The sequence below is a fragment of the Pristis pectinata genome, chromosome 2 (assembly GCF_009764475.1).
Source record: "Pristis pectinata isolate sPriPec2 chromosome 2, sPriPec2.1.pri, whole genome shotgun sequence".
NCBI lineage: Eukaryota > Metazoa > Chordata > Chondrichthyes > Rhinopristiformes > Pristidae > Pristis > Pristis pectinata.
In genome coordinates this window covers 84,449,497-84,473,641 of record NC_067406.1, presented here as the reverse complement: position 1 = coordinate 84,473,641, position 24,145 = coordinate 84,449,497, and the positions used below count along the sequence as shown (strand labels likewise).

General features: G+C 47.3%; 1 protein-coding gene across 1 annotated transcript; it reads left to right on the top strand.

Moving 5' to 3' along the window:
- Positions 1–1,814: 1,814 nt before the first annotated feature.
- On the top strand, positions 1,815–19,164 carry coq2 (coenzyme Q2 4-hydroxybenzoate polyprenyltransferase). The gene is made up of 7 exons (XM_052043795.1): positions 1,815–2,159; positions 7,542–7,708; positions 9,142–9,263; positions 11,838–11,923; positions 13,114–13,247; positions 15,338–15,526; positions 18,603–19,164. Exons 1-7 carry the CDS (start codon positions 1,940–1,942, stop codon positions 18,753–18,755), a joined length of 1,071 nt encoding a protein of 356 aa, XP_051899755.1. The 5' UTR covers positions 1,815–1,939; the 3' UTR covers positions 18,756–19,164.
- Positions 19,165–24,145: the final 4,981 nt, after the last annotated feature.

Sequence of the window (24,145 nt, the reverse complement as noted above, 5' to 3'; positions counted from 1 at the left end):
TGCCATTGGATTATGGAATCGATTGAATTCAACAATGTGGAATTTTCATGACTCCCAGCTCTAAGTGAAATCACTCCCCCAATGTAAGGAGGAAGACTATAATTAGCTTAAGGTGCAACTCAGCTTAAACCTCTCTCTAGTGAATAAACATTTCAGCCCATTAGCTGTACACCATACCCATTGTGTCCCTCAGGATTGAGAATGACTTGCTTAAACTCTAGTTTTGTGGGTTCTTAAATGACTGATGAGGCCTATGTGTACTCTCTTGCAGATGGGATGGGAAGTGCCCAATAGGGTAGGCAGATGGGTAGTCTTTCACCATTTACACAGGGCTTCTGTGTGCTCCCAATGCATGGACATAAGGTACTCAATACCATCTCCAATACTCCTTGACTGCTTTGAGGAATCATGGGTCAGGGATTCCTCATAGTCAAGAAGAATGTTGCAATTTTTAAAAGGAAGCTAAGCACATTGTTAAAACTATTTGTCTGTCCAGTGGGTAATCTCTTCCTGTGACAAGGCTTGCAACACATATCAGGCATACAAATGGTGTGGCCTGCCTATTGGAGAAGACTAGGTGTAAAAAGTGCCTTAATGCTGGAGATGTTGGCCCAGGAGAGAATGCTGACATTGGTTCCCTTATTCTTCCAGTGAATTTGAAGGACATTATGGAGACAGCAGTGGTGCTATTTTTCCAGACCATTAATGTGCCTGCTCTATGCTGTCCAGGTCTCAAAAGCATCTACGATCACTTATATCCAGTAGAGAATAAGTATTGTACCCGCTCTGAAGTCTTGATCTTCAAACACTCTTTTCCTCAATCGACCAAAGGCTGTATTAATGCAATGAAAGTGATGGCGTATTTCATCATCAATATCTGCCTTCGCTGAGAGGTCACTCCCAAGTCATGGAAAATGGTTCGTGTTTTCCAGGGTCTCATCATGAACCTTTATTGCTGGAGGGCAGTATTGTAGAGCGAGGGAGGTTGGTAGAGAACTGTTGTCTCATGGATGTTGAGCGTAAGACCTGTAATCTTCAAAGAACAAGTCAACGATGCCTTGTTGCTCAGCTTCAAAGTGTCTGCAAACACAAGCATTGTCTGCATACTGCAGCTCAATGGCTGAGGTTTAGGTGACCCTGTTTCTGTAGTGTATTAGCCAAAGCCTGACCAGTTTCCCATGAGTTCTGAACATCTAGCTCCACTCCTAGTGGGTGTTTGTTGGACAGGATGTGCAATATTGCAACAAGAAAGATTGAAAAGTGGTGGGGCAATGATAAAGTCTTGTTTGACACCAGTCTTTACTGAATTTGGCTCCAGCCTGCTGGGTAAGATCATGGGTGACGTGACGCAAACATAAGACGGAGTCAAATTTCCATAGGTAGCCAAATTTTAGGAGAATGCTTCACAGTCCTTCCTGGTAGATGGATTTAGTAGGGTTGAAAAGGGCTTATTGCTGCTGCTTGCATTTTTCTCGGAGTTGGTGCAGTGTAGATTACTGCACAAAACGTGCTTCTTGATGTAATCTACACTGCGATCTGGAGAACAGCTCTTCATCCACATGAAGGAGGGAGTTGAGGAGAATCCGGACCAGGACATTTCCTGTGGCAGAAAGCATGGAGTTTCCACAGTCAGACTTGACTCCTTTCTTGTAGATGGCCACGACTGTAGCATTTGAAGCTTCCTTCTATATCCCACTCTTTCCAGATGTGGACTATTACCTCCTGCTACAGCATCTGAAACGATCTCACCACCACCACCACCCCTTCTCTGATTTCTCGAAGGAGTTTTGCATTCACCGCCACTGATGCTGATTGACGCTGTTGCGGACCCACGCGTGCGCACCGCTGCTCCCGTTTCCACGGGAGGGAGCGATGGTGCGCTGCGGGAGGGGAGACCTTCAATGACAGGTGTTGGGGGAAGCTGCAGGAGCTGCTGGAGATGTGGAGGTGTCCTGCGCCACGCCGGTTGTTGGCGGCGCTGGGGAGTGGCGGGAGTCGGCGGGTAACGGCTGCGCTCGCGGCGCCAGAGCAGCAGGCCCGCGCGCTGCCCGCTGCGGACGTCAGGCGGACCAGCGGCCTATCAGCGGCGGCGTTGGTGGGGTCGGCGCCGCCGGCCGTGCAGCCTTACCTTAGACTGATGAGGCTGGACAAACCCATCGGTAAACCAATGGCAATGGCGCAGAGTAGGGAAAATGGGGAGGGGGAAGGGGGGGGGTAGGAGAAAGACACGGGGGGAGTGGGCGAAAGGCGCGGGGGAAAGACACAGGGGTGGGGGAAAGACGCGGGGGTTTTGAGGAAAGACGGGGGTAGGGGCAAAGACGCGGGAGTAGGGGGAAAGCAGGGGGTGGGGAGAAGACGCTGGGGGTAGGGGGAAAGACGCTGGGGGTAGGGGGAAAGATGCGAGGGGTGGGGGAAAGGCAGGGGGGTGGGGGAAAGACGCGGGGCGATTGGGGGAAAGATGCAGGGGGAAGACCAGGGAGTGGGGGGAAAGACGTCGGGGTTTGGGAAAAGACGCGGGGGGGAAGACACGGGAGTGGGGGAAAGATGCGGGGGTTAGGGGGAAAGATGCGGGGTGTTGGGGGAAAGATGTGGGGGGTTGGGGGAAACACGCGGGGACGGTAGGGGAAAGACGAGAGGGGTTTTGGGGAAAGACACGGGGTAGGTGCAAAGACGCGAGGGGGTTTGGAGAAAGACGCAGGTTGGGGGAAAGAAGCTGGGGTTTGGGGGAAAGACGCGGGGGGTGCAGGAAAGACGGGGGGGTAGTGGGAAAGATGCAGGGGGAGTGGGGGAAAGACGCGGGGGTAGGGGGAAAGACACGGGGAGTGCGGGAAAGACCGGGGGGGGGTAGGGGGAAAGACATGGGTGGTGGGGGAAAGGTGGGTAGGGTAAAGACGTGGGGGCAGTAGGGGGAAAGATGGGGGGTAGGGGGAGAGATGTGGGGGAAGACGAGAGTGGGGGAAAGACGCGGGGGGTAGGGGGAAAGACGCGGGAGGTTGGGGGAAAGATGCAGGGGAGTGGAGGAAAGACGCTGGGGGGTGGGGGAAAGACGCTGGGGGTAGGGGGGAAGACGTGGGGGGTTTGGGTAAAGACGTGGCGGTTGGGGGAAAGATGGGGGTAGGGGAGAGATGCGGGGGAAGACATGGGAGTGGGGGAGAGACGCGGGGGGTTAGGGGGAAAGAGGCGGGGGTTAGGGGGAAAGAGGCGGGGGAGGGCGGAAAGACGTAGGGGGAAGACGCGGGGGAGTAGGGGAAAGACGCGGGGTCAGGGGGAAAGATGCAGGGGAAGACGCGGGGTAGTGGGGGGAAGACGCGGGGGGAAGACGCGGGGTAGTGGGGGAAAGGCAGGGGGTAGGGAAAGATGCGGGGGGTAGGGGAAGACGAGGGGGGAAGACGCGGGGGAAAGGCAGGGGGTAGGGAAAGACGCGGGGGGTAGGGGAAGACGCGGGGGGTTAGGGGACAGCTGTGGGGAGTGAGTAGGGGTAAGATGCAGGGGGCATGGGGTAAAGACGCGGGGGCAGGGGAAGACACGGGGGCAGGGGAAGACACGGGGGGGTTAGGGGAGAGCTGTGGGGAGTGAGTAGGGGAAAGATGCAGGGGGCATGGGATAAAGACACGGGGGTAGGGGAAGATGCGGAGGGGTTAGGGGAAATCTGTGGGGAGTGATAGGGGAAAGATGCAGGGAGCATGGGGTAAAGATGCGGGGTGCAGGGGAAGACGCGGGGGTAGGGAGAAAGACGTGGGAGGGTAGTGGGAAAGACGAGGGGGGTAGGGGGAAAGATGCGGTGGGGTGGGGGAAAGGCACGGGGAAGACGTAAGGGGAGTGGGGGAAAGATGGGGCGGTGGGGGAAAGATGGGGCGGTAGGGGAAAGACGCGGGTGGGGTTGGGGAAAGACGCGGGGGGTTTGGGGAAAGACGGGTAGGGGCAGAGACGTGGGAGGAGACATGAGGGAGTGGGGGGAAAGACGCAGGGGAAGACATGGGAGCGGGGAAAGACACGGGGGTTAGGGGAAAAGACGTGGGGGGAGTGGGGGAAAGACGTGGGGGGAGTGGGGGAAAGACGCGGGGGAGTGGGGGAAAGACGGGGAAGATGCGCGGGGAGTGGGGGAAAGCTGTGGGGAGTGGGGGAAAGCTGTGGGGAGTGGGTAGGGGAAAGATGCGGATGGGTGGTGGAAGACATGGGGGTAGGGGGAAGGCAGGGGGCATGGGGGAAAGACGCGGGGGGTTTGGGGAAAGACGGGTAGGGGCAGAGACGTGGGAGGAGACATGGAGTGGGGGGAAAGACGCAGGGGAAGACATGGGAGCGGGGGAAAGACGCAGGGGTTAGGGGGAAAGACGCGGGGGGAGTGGGGGAAAGACGCGGGGGGAGTGGGGGAAAGACGCGGGGGAGTGGGGGAAAGACGCGGGGGAGTGGGGGAAAGACGCGGGGGAGTGGGGGAAAGACGCGGGGGGAGTGGGGGAAAGACGCGGGGGGAGTGGGGGAAAGACGCGGGGGAGTGGGGGAAAGACGGGGAAGATGCGCGGGGAGTGGGGGAAAGCTGTGGGGAGTGGGGGAAAGCTGTGGGGAGTGGGTAGGGGAAAGATGCGGGTGGGTGGTGGAAGACGCGGGGGTAGGAGGAAGGCAGGGGGCATGGGGGAAAGACACGGGGGTAGGGGAAGATGCGGGGGGTTAGGGGAAAGCTGTGGGGAGTGAGTAGGGGGAAAGGCGTGGGGGGAGTGGGGGAAAGACGCGGGGGAGTGGGGGAAGGATGCGGGAGGGTGGGGGGAAAGACGCGGGGGATGTAGGGGAAAGAAATGGGGGGCGTGGGAGAAAAGACGCGGGGGTAGGGAAAAAGACGCGGGTGGTTTGGGGAAAGACGCGGGGGAGTGGGGGGAAAGACGCGGGGGGAGTGGGGGAAAGATGGGGGAAAGATGCAGGGGAGTGGGGGAAAGATGGGGAAAGACGCAGGGGGGTAGGGGAAAGATGCAGGTTGTTTGGGGAAAGATGTGGAGGAAGACGCGGGGGGAGTGGGGGAAAGACGCAGTGGGAAGACGGGGTGGGGAAGATGCGTGGGCATAGGGGGAAGACGCGGGGAAAGATGCTTGGGGTTAGGGGGAAACACGCAGGGGGTTAGGGGGAAACGCGGGTACGGTAGGGGAAAGACGCGGGGAGTAGGGGGAAAGAAAGAGGGGTTTTGGGGAAAGAAGCGGGGGTAGGGGTAAAGACGCAGGGGGAGTGGGGTAAAGACGCAGGGGGAGTGGGGGAAAGACGTAGGGAGAAGACCGGGGAGTGGGGGGAAGACACCAGGGGTTAGGGGGAAAGACGTGGGGGGAAGACATGGGAGTGGGGGAAGATGCGGGGGGGGTAGGGGGAAAGACGCGGGGGAAGACTGGGGAGTGGGGGGAAGACACCAGGGGTTAGGGGGAAAGACGTGGGGGGAAGACTGGGGAGTGGGGGAAAGATGCTGGGGTTAGGGGGAAACACGCAGGTACGGTAGGGGAAAGGCAGGGGGAGTAGGGGAAAGATGGGGCAGGGGAAAGAAGTGGGGGCGGTAGGGGAAAAGATGGGGGTAAGGGGAGAGATGCGGGGGGAAGACATGGGAGTGGCGGAAAGACGCAGGGGGTTAGGGGAAGGACGGGGATAAGGGAAAGACGCGGGGGCTGTAGGGGGAAAGATGGGGGGTAAGGGGAAAGACGCGGGGGGAAGACACGGGAGTGGGGGAATGACCGGGGACTGGGGGATAGATGCGGGGGAAAGACACGGGAGTGGTGGAATAACTGGGGAGTGGGGGAAAGATGCAGGGGGTTGGGGGAAAGACGCGGGGATGGTAGGGGAAAGACGCGGGGGGTAGGGGGAAAGACCGGGGGGTGGGTGGGGGAAAGGCGGGGAGTGAGGGAAATACCAGGGGGTCGGGGGAAAGACGCGACGGGGTAGGGGGAAAGACACGACGGGGTTTGGGGAAAGACGCGGGGGCTGGGGGAAAGAAGCGGGGGGTTTGGGGAAAGACGCAGGGAGAGTAGGGGCAAGATGCGAGGGGTAGGGGGAAAGACGCAGGGGAGAGGGGAAGACGCAGGGGGAGTGGGGGAAAGACGTGTGGGCGGTAGGGGGAAAGATGGGGTGTAGGGGGAAAGACGCGGGGGGAAGACACGGGAGTGGGAGAAAGACCAGGGGGTGGCGGGAAAGACGTGGGGTTTGGGCGAATGATCGGGGGTAGGGGGAAAGTACTTGGGGGGATAGGGGAAAGACGCGGGGGGCTTGGGGAATGGCAGGGGGTTTGGGGAATGACACAGGGGGTTAGTGGGGAAAGAAGCAGGGGTGTTTGGGGTAAGACGCAGGGGGAGTGGGGGAAAGACGCGGGGATAGAGGGAAAGACCGGGGGGGGTAGGGGGAAAGACACGGGGGGGGGGGGGGAAACACAGGGTGGGGGGGGTAGGGTGAAAGACCAGGTTGTAGGGGGGAAAGATGCGGTGGAGTGGGTAGGGGAAAGACGCGGGGGTAGGGGTTAGACGGGCTAGGGAAAAGACACTGGGGAAGACATGGGGAAGGGGGAAGACGGGGAGGGAAAAGACATGGAGAGAGGGGGAAGTCACGGAGGGGAGGGGGATGACACGGTGGGAGGGCTCAGACAGGGAATGGGAGATGGGGAATGAGGGAAGAAGGTGATGAGGTGGGGCTGATTGGTGGGAAAGGTGATGTGGGAGGGTTTGTAATAACATGAGGGTGGTGAGAATTGTGGGAGAATGAGAAGGGTGGGCTTATTGGAGGATTGGTGTGTTGGGGTTGTGTGGTTGAGTTGGGTTGGAGTGAAAAGATAGGGTGAGGGGCTGGGGGGAATGGGTCAAGTAGATGTGATATCTTTTTAGGGATCACTGTTGATGCCAACCCAAAGAATGACTAAACTCCAATGTACAGCAGAATGTCACTTCCTCAATGTCGTAAATGCAAAGTCCCACTGAAGCAGGAAATCTGAAATTGTTAGGCGGGAGCAGGTGCAACTTGTGCCAGGTCACTTGCAAATCCCTTAAAATCTATTATGGAATGTCATCCCAGTGCTAACAGTCAATAACTAGAGTCAACTACAAAAATTATGAAAGCATGTTTTTTTAAATGATGGATATAAACGACACGTAAGGAATTTTCAGCACAAAAACATTTGTCTGGACTAGTCAATACCAGCAGTAATGAATAATACGTGCTTCTTCCCACCAAGCCTTTCTGCATTTTATATCTTTCATCTACTCTTGTGGCTTCCCGTTTAATGCATTTACTTTGGTCAGAAAGAATATGTAAGACTTCATCATAATTTGATTCTGTAATGATTATGATTCAGTGAGATCTACTAGTCCAACTGAAGGAGTAAATGGAGCCTCATTTTATCATCTCGTGTGAAAGATGGCACCTCTGCTCTGGATTGTTGGACTAAATGTTGTGTTCAGCTGTTTAGAGTGGGTCTTGCAACATGCTATTTACAATAATATTAATTTTTTTTACTTTTTGTGACCTTAATTTTGTAACATTGTATTGGCAATCAGAAAATTTAAGTTTGTTACAATTTAATATTTTAGGGACCTGGTTGTTATATTTGCCTTGTACCTGGAGCATTGGTTTAGCAGCAGAGCCAGGATGCCTTCCAGATCTGTCCATGCTTACCCTTTTTGGAACAGGGGCAATGTTGATGCGAGGAGCTGGGTGTACAATCAATGACATGTGGGATAAAGACATTGATAGAAAGGTAACTTTTCTGATGGAACTCATTTGTTCCTGTGTAAGCTATGTATAAAACACTGTTTATGTGGTTTGTTAAGAAGAGTCCCCATTTTAGAGCAGGTTCCTGCTTTTTTTTTTGCACAATCCCTCAGCAGTATTAGTATGTCGTATACGAGACCCATAGCATTATAAACATTGAACAAGGGTTGAGTACCGATGCGGAGCTAACAGAGGGACATGGATTACAGGTTAGGTGGGCTCTTGAGATAGGAGAGATGTGTTTTAGGGTAGAGAAAGAAGCCTAAACTCAGAAGTGGGGTTGTTCTAGACTTTGGGAGATGTCACCAAGTTGGAGGGTTGGGAATTCAATCCGATTAGGGATTGATCAGAAAAAGGAGTGGATTGGTTCTGAATGATAGTAAGCAGACATTGGAGGGAGAGCAGGATCTACCTGAGAGTTTAATGCCCTAGATTCAAAAACCTTAGACCAGGTCCCCTTTAAATAATGTAGAACCTTATTAAGATTTGCTTCCTTGTGAGAGACCCACGCTATTTGTGGGCCTTGGATGCACAAATCCATTTGTGCAAGTGGTCTCAAAATGCATGATGCATGCTGTTTGACAATGCAACTCACATTTACCAGTCCCTCAGCATATATGTTACAAGCATTGAAAACCCAGAGCAATTTTACAAACTGCATGATCCCCACACAGAAACATTGTGCCATGTGACATACTTCTAGTCCTAAATATTTTAATCTGGTAATCTTTCCATTGAAGTAAATCAATGTAAGTAATCTTTATGCACTTTAAAAATATCTTGTAATAACCTTCATCTTAACCTGTTTATATGTTCTTGGAATACAGAAAGAACTCTGTAAGAATAAGAGCTTTTCGATAGGAGACCTTCAGGATGGTGCATTAGAATGCTGGTGTGGGATCTGAGCTTTTTTTTTAATATACTAAAAACCACAAAGCACCTCTTTAAATCCTTCTCCCCAAACTTATGCACTTTAACCAAGTGCAAACAATTTGTGGATCTTCAACACAAATTTGCATGTATAATATTGAAATGGATTGTGGATTTTCTTCCATTGTAGTAGGGGTCAATAGGACTCTGAAGTTGCAAATAATTTCACAGGAAGTGCCTGTTAATGTTGTTTCTCTGGCCACAGAATCTATTAGATCTGCTATTTCCAGCATTTCCTGTTTCGTTTCAGATTTCCAGCACCTGAAGTTTTTTTGCTTTTTTAATTATAGGTGAGAGTTTGTTTCTCTCCTTAGTTTCATTGATTCTGCCTGACCTGTTGTGATTTACAGCATTGTTTATTTTAATTTGCAAATTGAATACAGACTGCTGTTATCTCATTGCCAGGTTTCATTTCTTGTGCTATCTTTCAACATATGTGTTCTCAAGGATTCCTGTTAGTCATCATGTATTCCCTCTGATCTTGAACAGGTTGCCAGAACTGAAAATCGGCCTATAGCTGCTGGAGAAATCAGTCGGTTTCAGGCCCTTGTGTTTTTGGGTGGTCAGCTGAGCCTAGCACTTACTGTTCTCTTGTGTTTAAATTATTACAGGTAAGTGAAGCGGCTGCACTTGTATTTCTAATAGGTCAATTTCTGTTATTTGATTAGTGTAAATGGAATGAGAGAAATAAATTAGCTACATTTACTGATTTTTTTTTAACCCAATGTTATTGGGTTAAAAAGGCAGTCCCAATGTATTGAGGCATCTTTCTAGGAGAATTGGTGAAGTTCAAGCTCATTGAACATGGTAGTGAGCGCATTAAATAGTCACAGCTGTGCTATGCAGACTTCACCTGGGATTGTGGGTTTGTCGTACGAGCAGGCATAAGGCAAACGAGGCCTGTACTGTCTTGAGTATAGAAGAATAAGAGGTGATATCATTGAAATATATAAAATTCTTAAAGGGCTTGATGGGATAGATGAGGAATTAATGTTTCCCTGGCTGAGCTCTCTAGAACCAACAACCACAATCTCAAAATAAAGGATTGGCTATTGAGGGCAGAGATGGAAAGAAACTTCTACACCTAAAGAGTGAAGAGTCTTTGGAATTCACTACCCAAGGGGGCAGTGGAGGTGTAGTTTCTGAGGATATTCAAAGCAGAGATCTATAGATTTTTAGGTGTTAAGAGAATAAAGTGATAAAGGCTTATTGCAGTAAGTGATGCTGAGGTAAAAGGCCAGTCAAGATCTTATTGAATGGTGGAGAAAACACGAGGAGCTAAGTGGTCTACTCCTGCTTCTATTTCATCGTGCATGGTGCAAAGCTCCCAGCATTAGGTGCTATCAAACAAGGGTGGCACATCTCCAAGGTTCAGACCAAGATTGTGGGACAATGGTAGTAGGCCCTTTCATTCTGAGGCTGGGTCAGTGATCAGGTAAGTGTATGTGGTTGTGGGAGGGCGGGTAATGAGGGGTTACGTTGCAGTTGCTGAGAGGTGACAGTGACAGCGACAGGTAAATAGGGGTGGAAGATTGGGGATCACTGGGTAGATGGGAGGGCAAAAATTCGTGGTGACGGTATTGGTGCCTAGCCCAATCAGAAGGTCAGCATCAGCAAGCTTAGAGGTTGGGGTGGTGCAAAATTCTGGTTTAATATGGGGATATCAAAAAGTAAAAGATAATTAACAGGACTTTCTTTGTGGCTCTGAAACTGGCAGTGTGTTGTGAAGAATCAGTTTTCATGGGAGTGTTTGTGACTGGGACATTGTTGACTAATTTTTCCCAAAATACCACACGAGGAGGATTGCACAGGAAATGATGTAATTGATGCTTATCTGGCAAATAAATCACATCAGATGTGCAAGCTTAACACAACACTGAAGCACCCAAATTTCAACTGATGTGAAATGACCCAGATATGATTGTTACTATGTTTTACTCTGTTGTAAGTAGATTTTCAGTCATACAGCACTAAAGCAAACAACTCTATGCAACCTTATTATAGGGCAATCTTTTGTTAGGAAAGTAGGTTGATCATATTTAACTCGGTCTTCCACGCTGAAGATAGTTGAGCCTTATTTCCTACATTACTGTCCAGATTGGGTTAGTTAATATCCTCAACTGATTAGGTTTACTGTTTTCAGTGACTGGAAATGTACACAGTGATCCCTGAAACATGATTATGGCCAATTGCGCAGGTGGCCAGCCAGCTGTTAGCATAATCTGGACATCTGTGCCTGTGACTTATTATAGAATGTGCTGGAGATCAGATGCTGGTGCATCTCACTGCTGAGTCCAGGATGGTTTCAAAATATACCGAGTTGTAGGACCATAGCTGGTGCTGCTAATACAGCTCCTCGAGTTCAAATGGAGTCATTGAGTTTTATGAAAAGTAAATGTAGCTGCTATTTGTTTATTTTTAAATTCATATTTGAATTTTTAATTAACAGTAATTTAAAGCATGTTTGAATGTTACTTCTTATATTTTTAAAATTTTAATTATTTAATTCAACTTTTTAAAACTGATTATCAGAGACATTTAAAAACAGTGGAACGGGAATTGTCAAAGACCATTAGAGCAGTGCTTGAGTTGGGCCTTGGGATGCAACGTGTTGTATTCCGTGGGATGGCTATGGCAGTAATGCCTTAGGGTTGTTGGGAGCCATGTGGCTGAAAAGTTTAAGTGTGATCATATGGCTGGCATGGAGGGGAATGGGGGGTAGCTGGTGGGTCAGATTGAATATGACCTTGCATTGTGTACGAATAAATTCTAAAATTATCGTTTTTATAAAGGGTCTGAAGTGGGCAGTGTTTTCCTGTTAGTGAAAGTCAGTACTAATGTTTCATTTTACTGATAATGTTTTAATATTTGGTGTTATATAATCAAGAAACTAGAATTTAATACTATTTTCATAATAAGTTGGTAAGATATTAAGTTTATGCAGCCATAATTGTTTAAATGTACGTTTAATTCTCAGAATATCCTGGAGCAAACAGAATTTGCACCAAAACATCTTTTTGGAAGCTTTATGTTTGCTTTTATAAGCATTTAAGATTAAATTGTTTAATGTAATTTATTTAAAATAGTCATGTGTTATGCATGCTATTCCAATTTAAGTTTAATTGCTTCTGGTAATCCTATATTTTTCCAAATCTTCTGGGATATTCTTTTCTTTAAATTGACAGTATTGCACTTGGAGCTGCATCACTGGGTCTCGTGGTCACCTACCCTCTGATGAAGAGGCTAACTTATTGGCCACAGTTAATTCTGGGTAAGGAAGAACTTAGTGATTTCACAGTAGTTCCACCAGCAGGGGAGAAAAACTTCTTGAAGTCCACAGCTATAAGTAAAATGCTATAACTTGGATTAGTTAAGTTCTTTTTGAAAAACATATTAAAGTTCTCTCATTACCATTTTACTTTGTTATATGTTGAGTTGAGAAGGAAATAGCTTTTAAAGCAAGTTAAAAATTCAGTAAGGTGAGACTGATACCTAATTTATTGCATTGTGCTTTTTTTTACTGTGTACTAAGAAAAAGAGATCTATGTTCCTTCAATGGAAGCCACTTGCTGAATAATTTGCTCTGCACTATTGGCTAAAGTTAAGGGATCTAGCAATTGAGATGCAATATGATGCATTTCTGTCGAGCTGCCAGAGAATTATTTAACCTGTAACTTCTTTCAAAGGACTAAATCTACCGCCCATGTTCCTCGCTACTACTCCTCTCAACTATTTCCTTGCCCATCTTTTCTTATGTTATAATATATGAGATTTAAACATCAGTTCTGTTGTTGATTGTAGCCAAATTTCAGTTATGCTGACCACATGATCCATTGCTATATGTTACTGCCTCCAAATCTCCTGCCTTGTTTTGGATGCTGTGTAGTTTCACTCCTTTTTAATGATTCCTTTTACACCATCTTTAACAGTCTTTTAATATAGCTTTTTTGAACAGTCTTAAACAAAAAAGCATTGTAAGAACAAATTGCTATTCCTAGACTACTTGTAGCCTTTGAGTTATTCACATCTCCCTTCCATTGAGTTGGTGACGTTCATGTCTTTGAATGTAGAAATAATTACATTCCACTTGTCCATCTTTGGTATTTCAATTTTTGTATGGAGTCAATGTACTTACGTTTGACAAGATATATATTGAGTAACTTATTTATCAGAAGTAGGATTAAATTTTTGTAAGATGCTGTGGATGAAGTATATTAGGAGCTCTCCTGTCTTAGTAAAATTATTTCAAGAGAGGAAGCTGTTGCTTGTGCCATTCTTAAATAGGAACTTCTTTTTGCTTGAGATGTTTGAGGCAGTGGTTTGAAGTAAGATGCCAGTTGGTAAACACCTGTTTTACTTTACATTTAATATCCCTCCTCCAGCAGTTTGATGCCCACTGAGATTTGGGGCAAGTCTTTTATAATTTATAGTTGATTTATCCCAAAAATTATTGTCTTATAGGTCTTACATTCAACTGGGGAGCACTTTTAGGTTGGTCTGCTGTGAAGGGTTCCTGTGATTGGTCAATTTGCCTACCACTTTATATCTCTGGTGTCATGTGGACATTGATATATGACACTATTTATGCACATCAGGTAAGGTAATAAATTATGGTTTATCTAAATGTCAGTTTCCTAGCATCCTGACCAAACCACACAGCCTCACAGAAGTTGTTAAAATCTAAGTTAGGTTATTTGAGAGGAACAGCTAACACTGCATTTCAGCAAACAATAACATTCCAATGGTAGACAAACAACTTGTATTTATATTGGCTTTAGATGGGAAAACAGAAAAATATCAACATGCATCAAGGAAATGGGAGGAAAATACAGTCTGACCCAAAACATGAGGTTGATGTTGTTTTAAATTTTAAAAAATCTCCCTTCTAGTCCTTCCACCAATTACTTTAAATCTATGCTGTCTTGTTCTTGACCCTCTGCTAAGACAAATAGGTCCTCATAATTTTGTATACCTCAACAAAATCTTCCTTCAGCTTCGTCTGTTCCAAAACAAAACAACCCCAGCATATCCGGTGTTTTCTTATATCTAAAATTTTTCTGTCTCAGCAGCATCTTTGCAAATATCCTAAAGGCCCACTCCAGTCCAATCATATTTCTCCTCTGATGTGATGACTAGAATTATATTTCTGACTTTTGATGTTGCCAAACTAGTGTTGCATACAGTTGTAGCATAACCTACTTGCTCCTATATTCTATGCCACAGAAAATAAAGGGATGCATTTTATAATATGCACTTTACTGACCTGAACTGCTACCTTTAAGATCTATGGGCATTCACTGCAAGATCCCACTACTCCTCCACACCTGCCATTTATTATGTATTCTCTTGTTGTACCTCCCCATTTGCATTACTTCATACTTTTCTAGACTGAACTCTGCCACTTTTCTGTCCAACTGACCAAACCTTTTATAACTTACTCAACTCAAAAGTTCTTCTTACTATCAATCATATCTTCTATTTCTATATCATCTTCAAGCATCTTTATCATATAATCTACATTTAAGTCTAATCATTAATATATAATTAGTGTTTGATGAATATTCTTGCAGCTTTCTATATTCCGGCAGCCCTGGATTGATCTTTTGTTTGTCTTCACCCACAACTGTCTTCCTATATCCCTGACCAACCCCTCCCTTCAACCAGCAGTGCTCCATTGCACAATTGTTCCTGACTCCAGGAATGATCCTTCCTGCCTGTCCATCCTGCAGTCCTTTCTCTTTGGGCCGCCCCCCCCACCCAAAGTTTCTCATGCTTAGGCCATTATGGACGGAAACCTTGTGCAATGTTGTTGCATCGTGCATTTTTCCACATGGAGAAATTTCCAGCTCAATATACTCTTTCACAATGTAGCTCATATTTTCTGTGGCATAGAATATGGGAGCAGGAAGGTTTTGCGAGAACTATAGACAACGCTAGTTAGGCAACATTGAGAGAAACAAATGTAATTCCAGTCATCACATCACAAGAAAATTGTACTGGTACCTCAAACTTTTATGCTTTTGCCTTCTTGTGCAGTTAACTCCTGTTAAAACATTTGCTTTACTGGAACATCTGTTGTCCACCTATTAATTTAGCAGTGCAATGTTTAAGATGTTTTTGTTGCATTTACTGATAAAGAAAGATTTATTTAAGACCTCATCGGTCACATACTGTTATTCTACTTGTTATATGCTGAAGTGGTGTGTGTTTCAACAGAAAGTGTCTTGCCCTCTTTTAACCATAACTTGAATGAATCCAAAATGTAATTATGAATGTATTGTGTTTCATTTAGTCATGTATAATTAATCTTTTAATAGTGAGGATACTAGTTTTAAAACAAAACATAGCTGCAATGCATATGGAAAATTTTGTTCTGCATACAAAATATAAGAGTTTTTCTCCCTTCTTAAATTTGGGATGTGTAACATTTACTGAAATTTTAATGTTTAATTTTAAAAGCATTGTCATTGATCTCTATTTCATTCTGTGTATACCATACAAAGAAACATTAGTTGTAATATTTTTCTGTTGAAGAGAAGTATTGTTTCCAGATACTCATGCACCTGTTATGAACTGTTAGATATCTTAGTTTTGGGTGCATGATTATCATGAGAAAACAACATCTTTTTTTTAAAATGTGACTTACTGTTCCTCAGCTTCTGCTATTTTGGGTTTTTGTATCTAGGATAAAGCAGATGATATTCTGGTAGGAGTGAAATCAACTGCACTGAAGTTTCAAGAACAGACCAAACAATGGCTAATGGGATTTAGTACAGTCATGCTGACAGGATTGACAGTGGTAGGAGTAAACAGTGAACAGACGTTACCCTACTATGCAGCTATGGTCGCTGTGGGAGCTCATCTAGTCCATCAGGTATGATAGTTTGTAGTTGTCTTTTAGAGTACAGGACGTATGAATGGTACAGAAAATGTTCTTTTTATAATTAAATGAGGCTGGAGTTGGGTTGGAATTAAGTTTTTACTTTTTATCCCCTTCCTTATAAAGACAGTAGCTGCGCTTTAGCACAGGAATGATATTTCCTTTTAAAATATTGTATGTTGTAAGGAAGCCAAATCCCCTGCAAGTTGCCATCGAATGCTTTAATGCTTTAATAAATTAACACCATAGTAGTATAATTTAAGGGGAATGCCTATCCAGTTTTGTGGCTACAGACCCTACGTAAATTGCATTCTGTAAGAAATTACCAATTTAACATTGCAATTTGGCTCTGCTTTCAGCTACATAAACAGATCTGAACAAGATTAGAACTTTAATTGTTCAGAAGAGCTCACAATGAACATTTTGATCACTAATGAATAACCAGCGCAGAAGTTCATTGAATTTGAATTTTTAATACAAGTAGCTACCCTTGTGTAAGTTTGCACCTTCAATGAAAGCTCTGATGGATAACTAGAAGTGTGAAGCTTCATTCTTCTAGGTCGAGAATGGTTGTCAAAGTCAAATTTAAAAATTTTAAATGTTGATCTGCTTTCTTTATTTTATTTTTATCTTTCCTCTTTTTTAATTTCACTTTCTGTCCCTAATTTGACATAGAATTTATCCACTCTCATTCAACCTTCTCTGGCTGTCTTTCCTTTATTTTTTTCTGACCTTATAAACTCATTGATTATGTCTCCTTCATCTTAGGAGTTCTCTTGGAATTGAGGATGGCCTGCTTCACTTTTATTGTGGGTGCTGAATTTGCTGATGAGGCCAATGTGGGAACCATAGACTCTTTCCCCAAATGGGGCAAGAGGTTGCTAATGGGCTGGGTGGGTGGGTAGATTGTGAGATGGTATACTTCTAATGCTTATCCAGGGCTTCTGTGTGCTCCCAGTGCACTCTCGGTACCATCGAGATGGTTCACTTATCCTTCACTATGAACATTATGTGTAGATTGTGTACGTACACCTTGGCACACTTCTCCTAATAGCCTTCAGTCTTGTGATTAGAACCTGCCTAAATAGATTACATTGAGCATCTTTTGAATTTTGAATTCTCTTATAAACCTCAAATTTTATCCTAGGACCTGACCCAAGGATCAGTATATTATGTAGTGTATTTTCACTTTGTTGCATGCAGATAGAAAATAAACATCAAATGACATGTGGGGATAGTAAGATAATAACAAGTATATCTTGTTTTGGAAGTCAGTCTTATCCCTTTGTTTAACACAAAATTTGAATATGTTCCTCCTGTGCAACATTGGAAATTGCATCTTTGTGGAAATTAGTAAGGAATTTGTAAATTATTATGCTGTGTTTACTACCTTCTATTTTGCATAACGGGTTGTTGTTCTGATTGTACTTTGTTTGAACTGCAAAGTCACGCAATCTGTATAAGCATATCAACAGAATTGTAATGCCTTGACAGTTCACATCACAGATGATTTATATAAGTTCTTTACTCCAAAAAGATGTTGATAAATGGGTAATTCACTTGAGAGTCCAAGTACAGGAGAAAACATTTTAAATGTTTTCATACTTCATATGCAGCACAGTAGCATATCGGTTAGTGCGACGCTATTACAGCGCCAGCGATCGGGGTTCGATTCCTGTCCCTGTCTGTAAGGAGTTTGTACGTTCTCCTGTGTCTGCGTGGGTTTCCTCCGGGTGCTTCGGTTTCCTCCCACATTCCAAAGACGTACGGGTAGGTTAATTTGGGTTTAAAATGGGTGGCGCGGACTCGTTGGGCCGGAAGGGCCTGTTACCACGCTGTAAATAAAATTTTTTAAAAAAAGGTGAACTTGTTTATCATGGAGATGACAAAGATTAAGATATGAGATAGGAAATTTTCAGTCTGTAGGTCTGCAGCCTAAAGCAACGGTGACACTTAGCAGTTGTCCATTGAGTGTCAATTTCATACAAGTGGGTGTAATCTGGGTTTATTTATTCAGATGTAAAAATCATTCCCAGCAACCAGTTTATGACAGCATGAGTTAACTTCCAGGCCAGATGCATCACAAGGAAAGGAATAAACTGGACATTTTGCAACACATACAGATCTTCTAATTTAACTAGATTATCCTGGGTGCTATACACTTAATGGGGAAATTTTGTAGATTGTGAGGTGGTGCACTTCTAATGCTTATGTGGGGCTTCCGTGTGCTCCCAATGCGTTCTGAGTACAATCCCGAATGGTCCTTCTCCACTTTGAGTGCCATGGGCCAGAGGTTGCCAGGAGTCAGTGGAAATGTTGCATTTCTTCTAGAAAAGCTTGAGCATGTTCTTAAATCATTTTCTTTGTCCACTTGTTAATCTCCTCCCACAACAGAGCTAGGAATTGAACATCTGTTTTGTGAGTTTTGTGCTGGGCATGTGAACAATATGGCCTCCCAACACAGCTGATGAAAGTAGCTAGTGCCTCAATGTAGGGGATGTCACTTGGGAGATGGTTCACTTATCCTTCCAGTGAACTCGGTGTCAGCATTGGTGGTAATATTTCCAGTGCCTTGGGATGCCTGATCTTTGAAGCATATAGGAGGGCAGGGATACGTACTGCCTGGTAGACTGAGTTTTGTGCTAGGTTCAAGGTCTTGATCTTCAAACACCCTTTTCTTCAATTGACTTAAGGTTGTGCTGGTGATTAAAGGCGATGATGAATTTCATCATTGATATCTGCCTTCGCTGACAGGTGGGCCTGAAGTATGGGAAATCATCCATGTAATCCAGGGTCTCTCTGTGAACGTTTATTATAACTGGGATTATTTTGCCTTTGTTGCTGAATAACAAATCTCAGAGGTTAATCTAAGAATTAGTGTTAATCTAAGAATAGAAAATGGCTGACTTTAAAGTTATGTTATTAATCAAAATAGTAATAAATAAACTTTTTATGACCACTCAATTATATTTCTAAATAAAAAAAATTGTTTTATAAACATGCATGTAAAATTTCTTTTAACTTAAGATACTGATTTATCTGAATGTATATTCTGCTCTTTCTAAAACAGATATACTCACTGGACATAAACAGTCCTCAAGACTGCTGGAAGAAATTCTGTTTGAATCGAACATTGGGACTACTACTGTTTTCTGGAATTGTGTTTGGAAATCTGTGGAAAGGAAAGACAAAGATTGATGAAACAGAAAAAGTACAGAGCTGATAAGCACTTATTAGAATCTATGTGCCAAAAATTAAAATATTACAGTAAAATAGATAAACAATTTTGATATCATACCTTTACTACCTTCATAAAATTCACATATGAATAAGTACGGGTTCTCTGTTATTTCAGAGAAATAACTAATTTATTCCAAGTACAGGTTTAAAAATAATTTTGAATTATTTAGATGTCTATTTAGATATATCAAAATCTACTGTTAAATCGTTAGACTTTACTCAAATATTTTGACCTCCAGCATCAGAAATCAGAAACCTTGTAACTGGTTGTCATCTAATCTTATGGTTTTGTAAAAATAAAATCTTTTTGCAGTCTATTTAAAACTAACAACAATGAAGTTCGAAAATACCGTTATTCATTTTACTTTGGTATTGTAGCGGTTGCTACAGCGGAATAAAACAAGACTCTACTCGGAGGATTGCCAAACAGAACTGGTTTATTTTCCCGCCTTGTGCGGGCCCTTTAAGGGAGAAAAACTCCCGCCCAAAAAAACCGGCAATGACGTAAGTCCTACGTCATCAGGACTTCCCCGCGCGCGGGTTCTCCCCGTCGCTCGGAAAGACGAGGCCCGCCGCCATCTTGGGCCTCGTCGCTCTGACGCCGCGCGACCCGACTGCCGAGCCGGTTCGCCCGACTAGACGGTGAGTCGCCACACAACCCCCCCCAGAACCGGCGAGACAGTCCCCAAGGTCCGTGGGCTGCGCCAGCTGCCGCTTAGGGGGGCGGCCTCTGCGTCGTGGCGTGGCAACCTCGACAGGCTGTTGCAGATCCAAATGGGCCGGTTTGAGGCGGTCCGCCGTGAAAACCTGTTCCCTGCCTCCAATGTCCAAAATAAAAGTGGATCCGTTATTCCGTATGACTCGGAACGGTCCCTCATATGGTCGTTGCAATGGCGCCCGGGGTGTGCCCCTGCGAACGAAAACAAACTTACAGTCCCGTAGTTCCTTGGGCTGGCAGGATGGGGCTTGACCGTGCCATGAGGTGGGAATCGGGGCCAAGGCGCCGAGCTTCTCGCGCAGTCTTTGTAGAACTGCTGGGGGTTGTTCCCCTTGGTCCTGAAGGGCAGGTATGAAATCCCCGGGGACAACTAGTGGCGCCCCGTATACAAGCTCAGCTGACGAAGTGCGGAGGTCTTCTTTGGGGGCAGTGCGTATGCCGAGCAGGACCCAAGGCAGCTCGTCAACCCAGTTAGGACCCTTCAGGCGGGCCATCAAGGCCGATTTTAGATGGCGGTGAAAACGTTCCACCAACCCGTTTGATTGAGGATGGTAGGCCGTGGTGGTGTGCAGCTGCGTCCCTAGCAGGTTCGCTAATGCAGCCCAGAGACTGGAAGTGAATTGGGTGCCTCTGTCTGAAGTGATGTGGGCCGGAACGCCAAAACGTGAGACCCAAGTTGTGAGCAGCGCTCGGGCGCAGGAATCAGTTGTGATGTCAGTCAGGGGGGTTGCCTCAGGCCACCTCGTGAACCGGTCCACGATGGTAAGGAGGTACCGGGCTCCTCTTGAAACCGGCAGAGGGCCCACGAGGTCGACGTGTATGTGGTCGAACCTCCTACGGGTAGGCTCGAACTGCTGTGGTGGGACCTTGGTGTGTCGCTGGATTTTTGACGTCTGGCAGTGCAGACAAGTCCTGGCCCACTCACTGACCTGTTTGCGCAGGCCATGCCAGACAAACTTGCTGGCGACCAGTCGGACAGTAGATCTGATGGATGGGTGCGCCAACCCATGTACCGAGTCAAAAACGCGTCTCCGCCAGGCTGCAGGGACAATAGGGCGGGGCTGACCAGTCGCAACGTCGCAAAGTAGGGTCCGCTGACCTGGACCAACCAAGAAATCTCGGAGCTGCAGACCCGAGACTGCGGTTCTGTAGCTGGGCAGTTCGTCGTCGGCTTGCTGTGCGTCAGCCAGGGCCGTGTAGTCGACACCCAAGGATAGGTTGTGGATGGTTGGTCTGGAAAGTGCATCAGCAACGACATTATCCTTTCCGGAGACATGTTGGATGTCAGTTGTGAACTCGGAAATGTAGGATAAATGTCTCTGCTGACGAGCTGACCAGGGATCGGAGACTTTGGAGAAGGCAAAGGACAGAGGCTTATGATCGGTGAAAGCGGTGAAAGGCCTGCCTTCTAGAAAGTATCGGAAATGCCGGACCGCCAGATACAGCGCTAGAAGTTCCCGATCAAAAGCGCTGTACTTCAGTTCGGGCGGTCTAAGGTGTTTGCTGAAAAATGCCAAGGGTTGCCAGCGGCCTTCGAGTAGCTGTTCCAGTACCCCACCCACCGCGGTGTTGGACGCGTCTACCGTGAGGGCAGTCGGGACGTCAGTCCTAGGGTGTACCAGCATCGTGGCGTCTGCCAGGGCGTCTTTGGCCTTAACGAAAGCAGCCGCAGCCTCGTCAGTCCAGGTGATGTCCTTGCCCTTACCAGCCAGCAGCGAGAACAGAGGGCGCATGATACGGGCTGCTGCAGGGATGAAACGATGGTAAAAGTTGACCATCCCAAGGAATTCCTGTAGGCCTTTGACTGTGTCGGGGCGGGCAAAATGGCGGATAGCATCCACCTTGGCGGGTAGGGGTGTTGCCCCGTCGCTGGTGATTTTGTGGCCGAGGAAATCGATAGAGTCAAGTCCGAATTGGCACTTGGACGGGTTAATCGTGAGGCCGAAATCGCGGAGGCGGGAATACAGCTGGCGGAGGTGGGAAAGGTGTTCCTGGCGGTTACTGCTGGCGATCAGTATGTCGTCCAAGTAAATGAACACGAAGTCCAGGTCTCGGCCTACCGCGTCCATCAGCCGCTGGAAGGTCTGCGTGGCGTTCTTAAGGCCGAACGGCATCCGAAGGAATTCGAACAGGCCGAATGGGGTGATAATCGCAGTTTTGGGGACGTCATCTGGATGGACCGGGATTTGGTGGTATCCCCTAACGAGGTCCACTTTGGAAAAGATGCGGGCCCCGTGTAAGTTCGCTGCGAAGTCCTGGATGTGAGGGATGGGATAGCGGTCCGGGGTGGTGGCGTCATTCAGCCTGCGGTAGTCGCCGCAGGGCCTCCACCCTCCGGTGGCTTTGGGGACCATGTGCAGGGGGGAGGCCCAGGGGCTGTCTGACCTGCGAACAATCCCCAGCTCCTCCATGTGATGGAACTCTTCCTTTGCCAGGCGGAGCTTGTCTGGAGGTAATCGTCGTGCTCGGGCATGAAGGGGTGGCCCTGTGGTAATGATGTGGTGTCGTACCCCATGTGTGGGCCGAGAATTGGTAAACGAAGGTGCCAAAATCGATGGGAATTCGGCTAGGAGCTTGGTGAAATCGTCGCCAGAAAGGGTAATGGAGTCCAGGCGCGGGGCTGGTGGGCTGATTTCTCCCAGGGGATAGGTCCGGAGAGTGCTAGAGTGGACTAACCGCTTCCTTCGCAGGTCGACTAACAGGTTGTGGGCCCGAAGGAAATCGGCGCCTAGGAGTGGTCGGGCGACGGTGGCAAGGGTAAAGGTCCAGGTAAAACGGCTGCCGCCAAAGTGTAATTGAAGCGTACGGGTGCCGAAAGACCGTATCGTTGTACCGTTGGCGGCATTGAGTAGAGGACCTGGTGGCCTGTCACGAGTGTCGCGGCCTGTCGGGGGCAAAATACTGACCTCCGCTCCAGTATCAACGAGGAAATGCCGTCCAGATTTCTTGTCCTGAACGAAGAGGAGGCTCTGTCGGCGGCCAGCCGCCGTAGCCATCAGCAGCGGCTGGCCCTGGCGTTTCCCTGAAACTTGCAGGGTGGGCGGCATCGACAGGCCTCGCACCCCACCTCTGATGGTAGAAGCACAGCTGGTCACCTGTGTCGTCGTCTGCGTTCCTGGGGCGTGGCTGCTCGGTTGCTGGGGCCGGGCGAGGCAGGCGTTGGGCTCGCGGCCTGGTGATTTGACTGACGGACGAACCGCTCTCGCGCTTGGCCCTCCACAGGACATCTGCCCGGGCGGCCACCTCACGGGGGTTGCTGAAGTCGGCATCAGCTAACAACAAGTGGATGTCATCGGGGAGCTGTTCGAGGAAGGCCTGTTCGAACATCAGGCATGGCTTGTGTCCCTCGGCCAATGCCAGCATCTCATTCATTAGGGCGGATGGGGATCTGTCCCCCAGGCCATCCAGATGAAGCAGGCGGGCGGCGCGCTCACGACGGGAGAGGCCGAAGGTCCGGATCAAAAGATCTTTGAAAGCCGGGTACTTATCTTCCTCCGGAGGCGACTGGATGAAGTCTCCAACCTGGGCGGCTGTCTCCTGGTCCAGAGAGCTAACCACATGGTAGTACTTCGTGGAGTCGGAGGTGATCTGCCGAAGGTGGAATTGCGCTTCAGCCTGGTCAAACCAGACGCTGGGCCGAAGTGTCCAAAAGGTGGGCAGCTTGAGGGCCACTGTGTTGGCTGCTGCGCTGTCGTCCATTTCGCGGGTCCAAAAGCCGTTTGGACCGTCGGGGTCACCAATGTAGCGGTTGCTACCGCGGAATAAAACAAGACTCTACTCGGAGGATTGCCAAACAGAACTGATTTATTTTCCCGCCTTGTGCGGGCCCTTTAAGGGAGAAAAACTCCCGCCCAAAAAAACCGGCAATGACGTAAGTCCTACGTCATCAGGACTTTCCCGCGCGCGGGTTCTCCCCGTTGCTTGGAAAGACGAGGCCCGCCGCCATCTTGGGCCTCGTCGCTCCGACGCCGCGCGACCCAACTGCCGAGCCGGTTCGCCCGACTAGACGGTGAGTCGCCACAGTATCCATTTTATTTTAGTTTTTATTTCCTGTCAATCTATTGTTATATCTTTTCTTTATTTTAACATAGAACATGACAGCACAGTACAGACCCTTCGGACCACAATGTTGTGCTGACAATTTTATCCTGCTCTGAGATCTATCTAACCCTTCCCTCCCACATAGCCCCCTATTTTTCTATCATTCATGTGTCTATCTAAGAGTCTCTTAAATGTCCCTAATATATCTGCCCCCACAACCTCTGCAGGCAGTGCATTCCACGCACCCACCACTCTCTGCGTAAAAAAAAACTTACCCCTGACATCCCCCTTATACCTTCCTCCAATCACCTTAAAATTATGTCCCCTCATGTTAGCCATTGTCACACTGGGAAAAAGTCTCTCACTACCCACGTGATCTATGCCTCATCATCTTGTACACCTCTATCAAGTCACCTCTCATCCTCCTCCAAAGAGAAAAGCCTTAGCTCGCTCAACCTATCTTCATAAGACATGCTCTCCAATCCAGGCAACACCCTGGTAAATCTCCTCTGCATGCTCTCTAAAACTTCCACATCCTTCCTATAATAAGATGACCAGAACTGAACACAATACTCCAAGTGTGATCTGACCAGAGTTCTATAGAGCTGCAATAT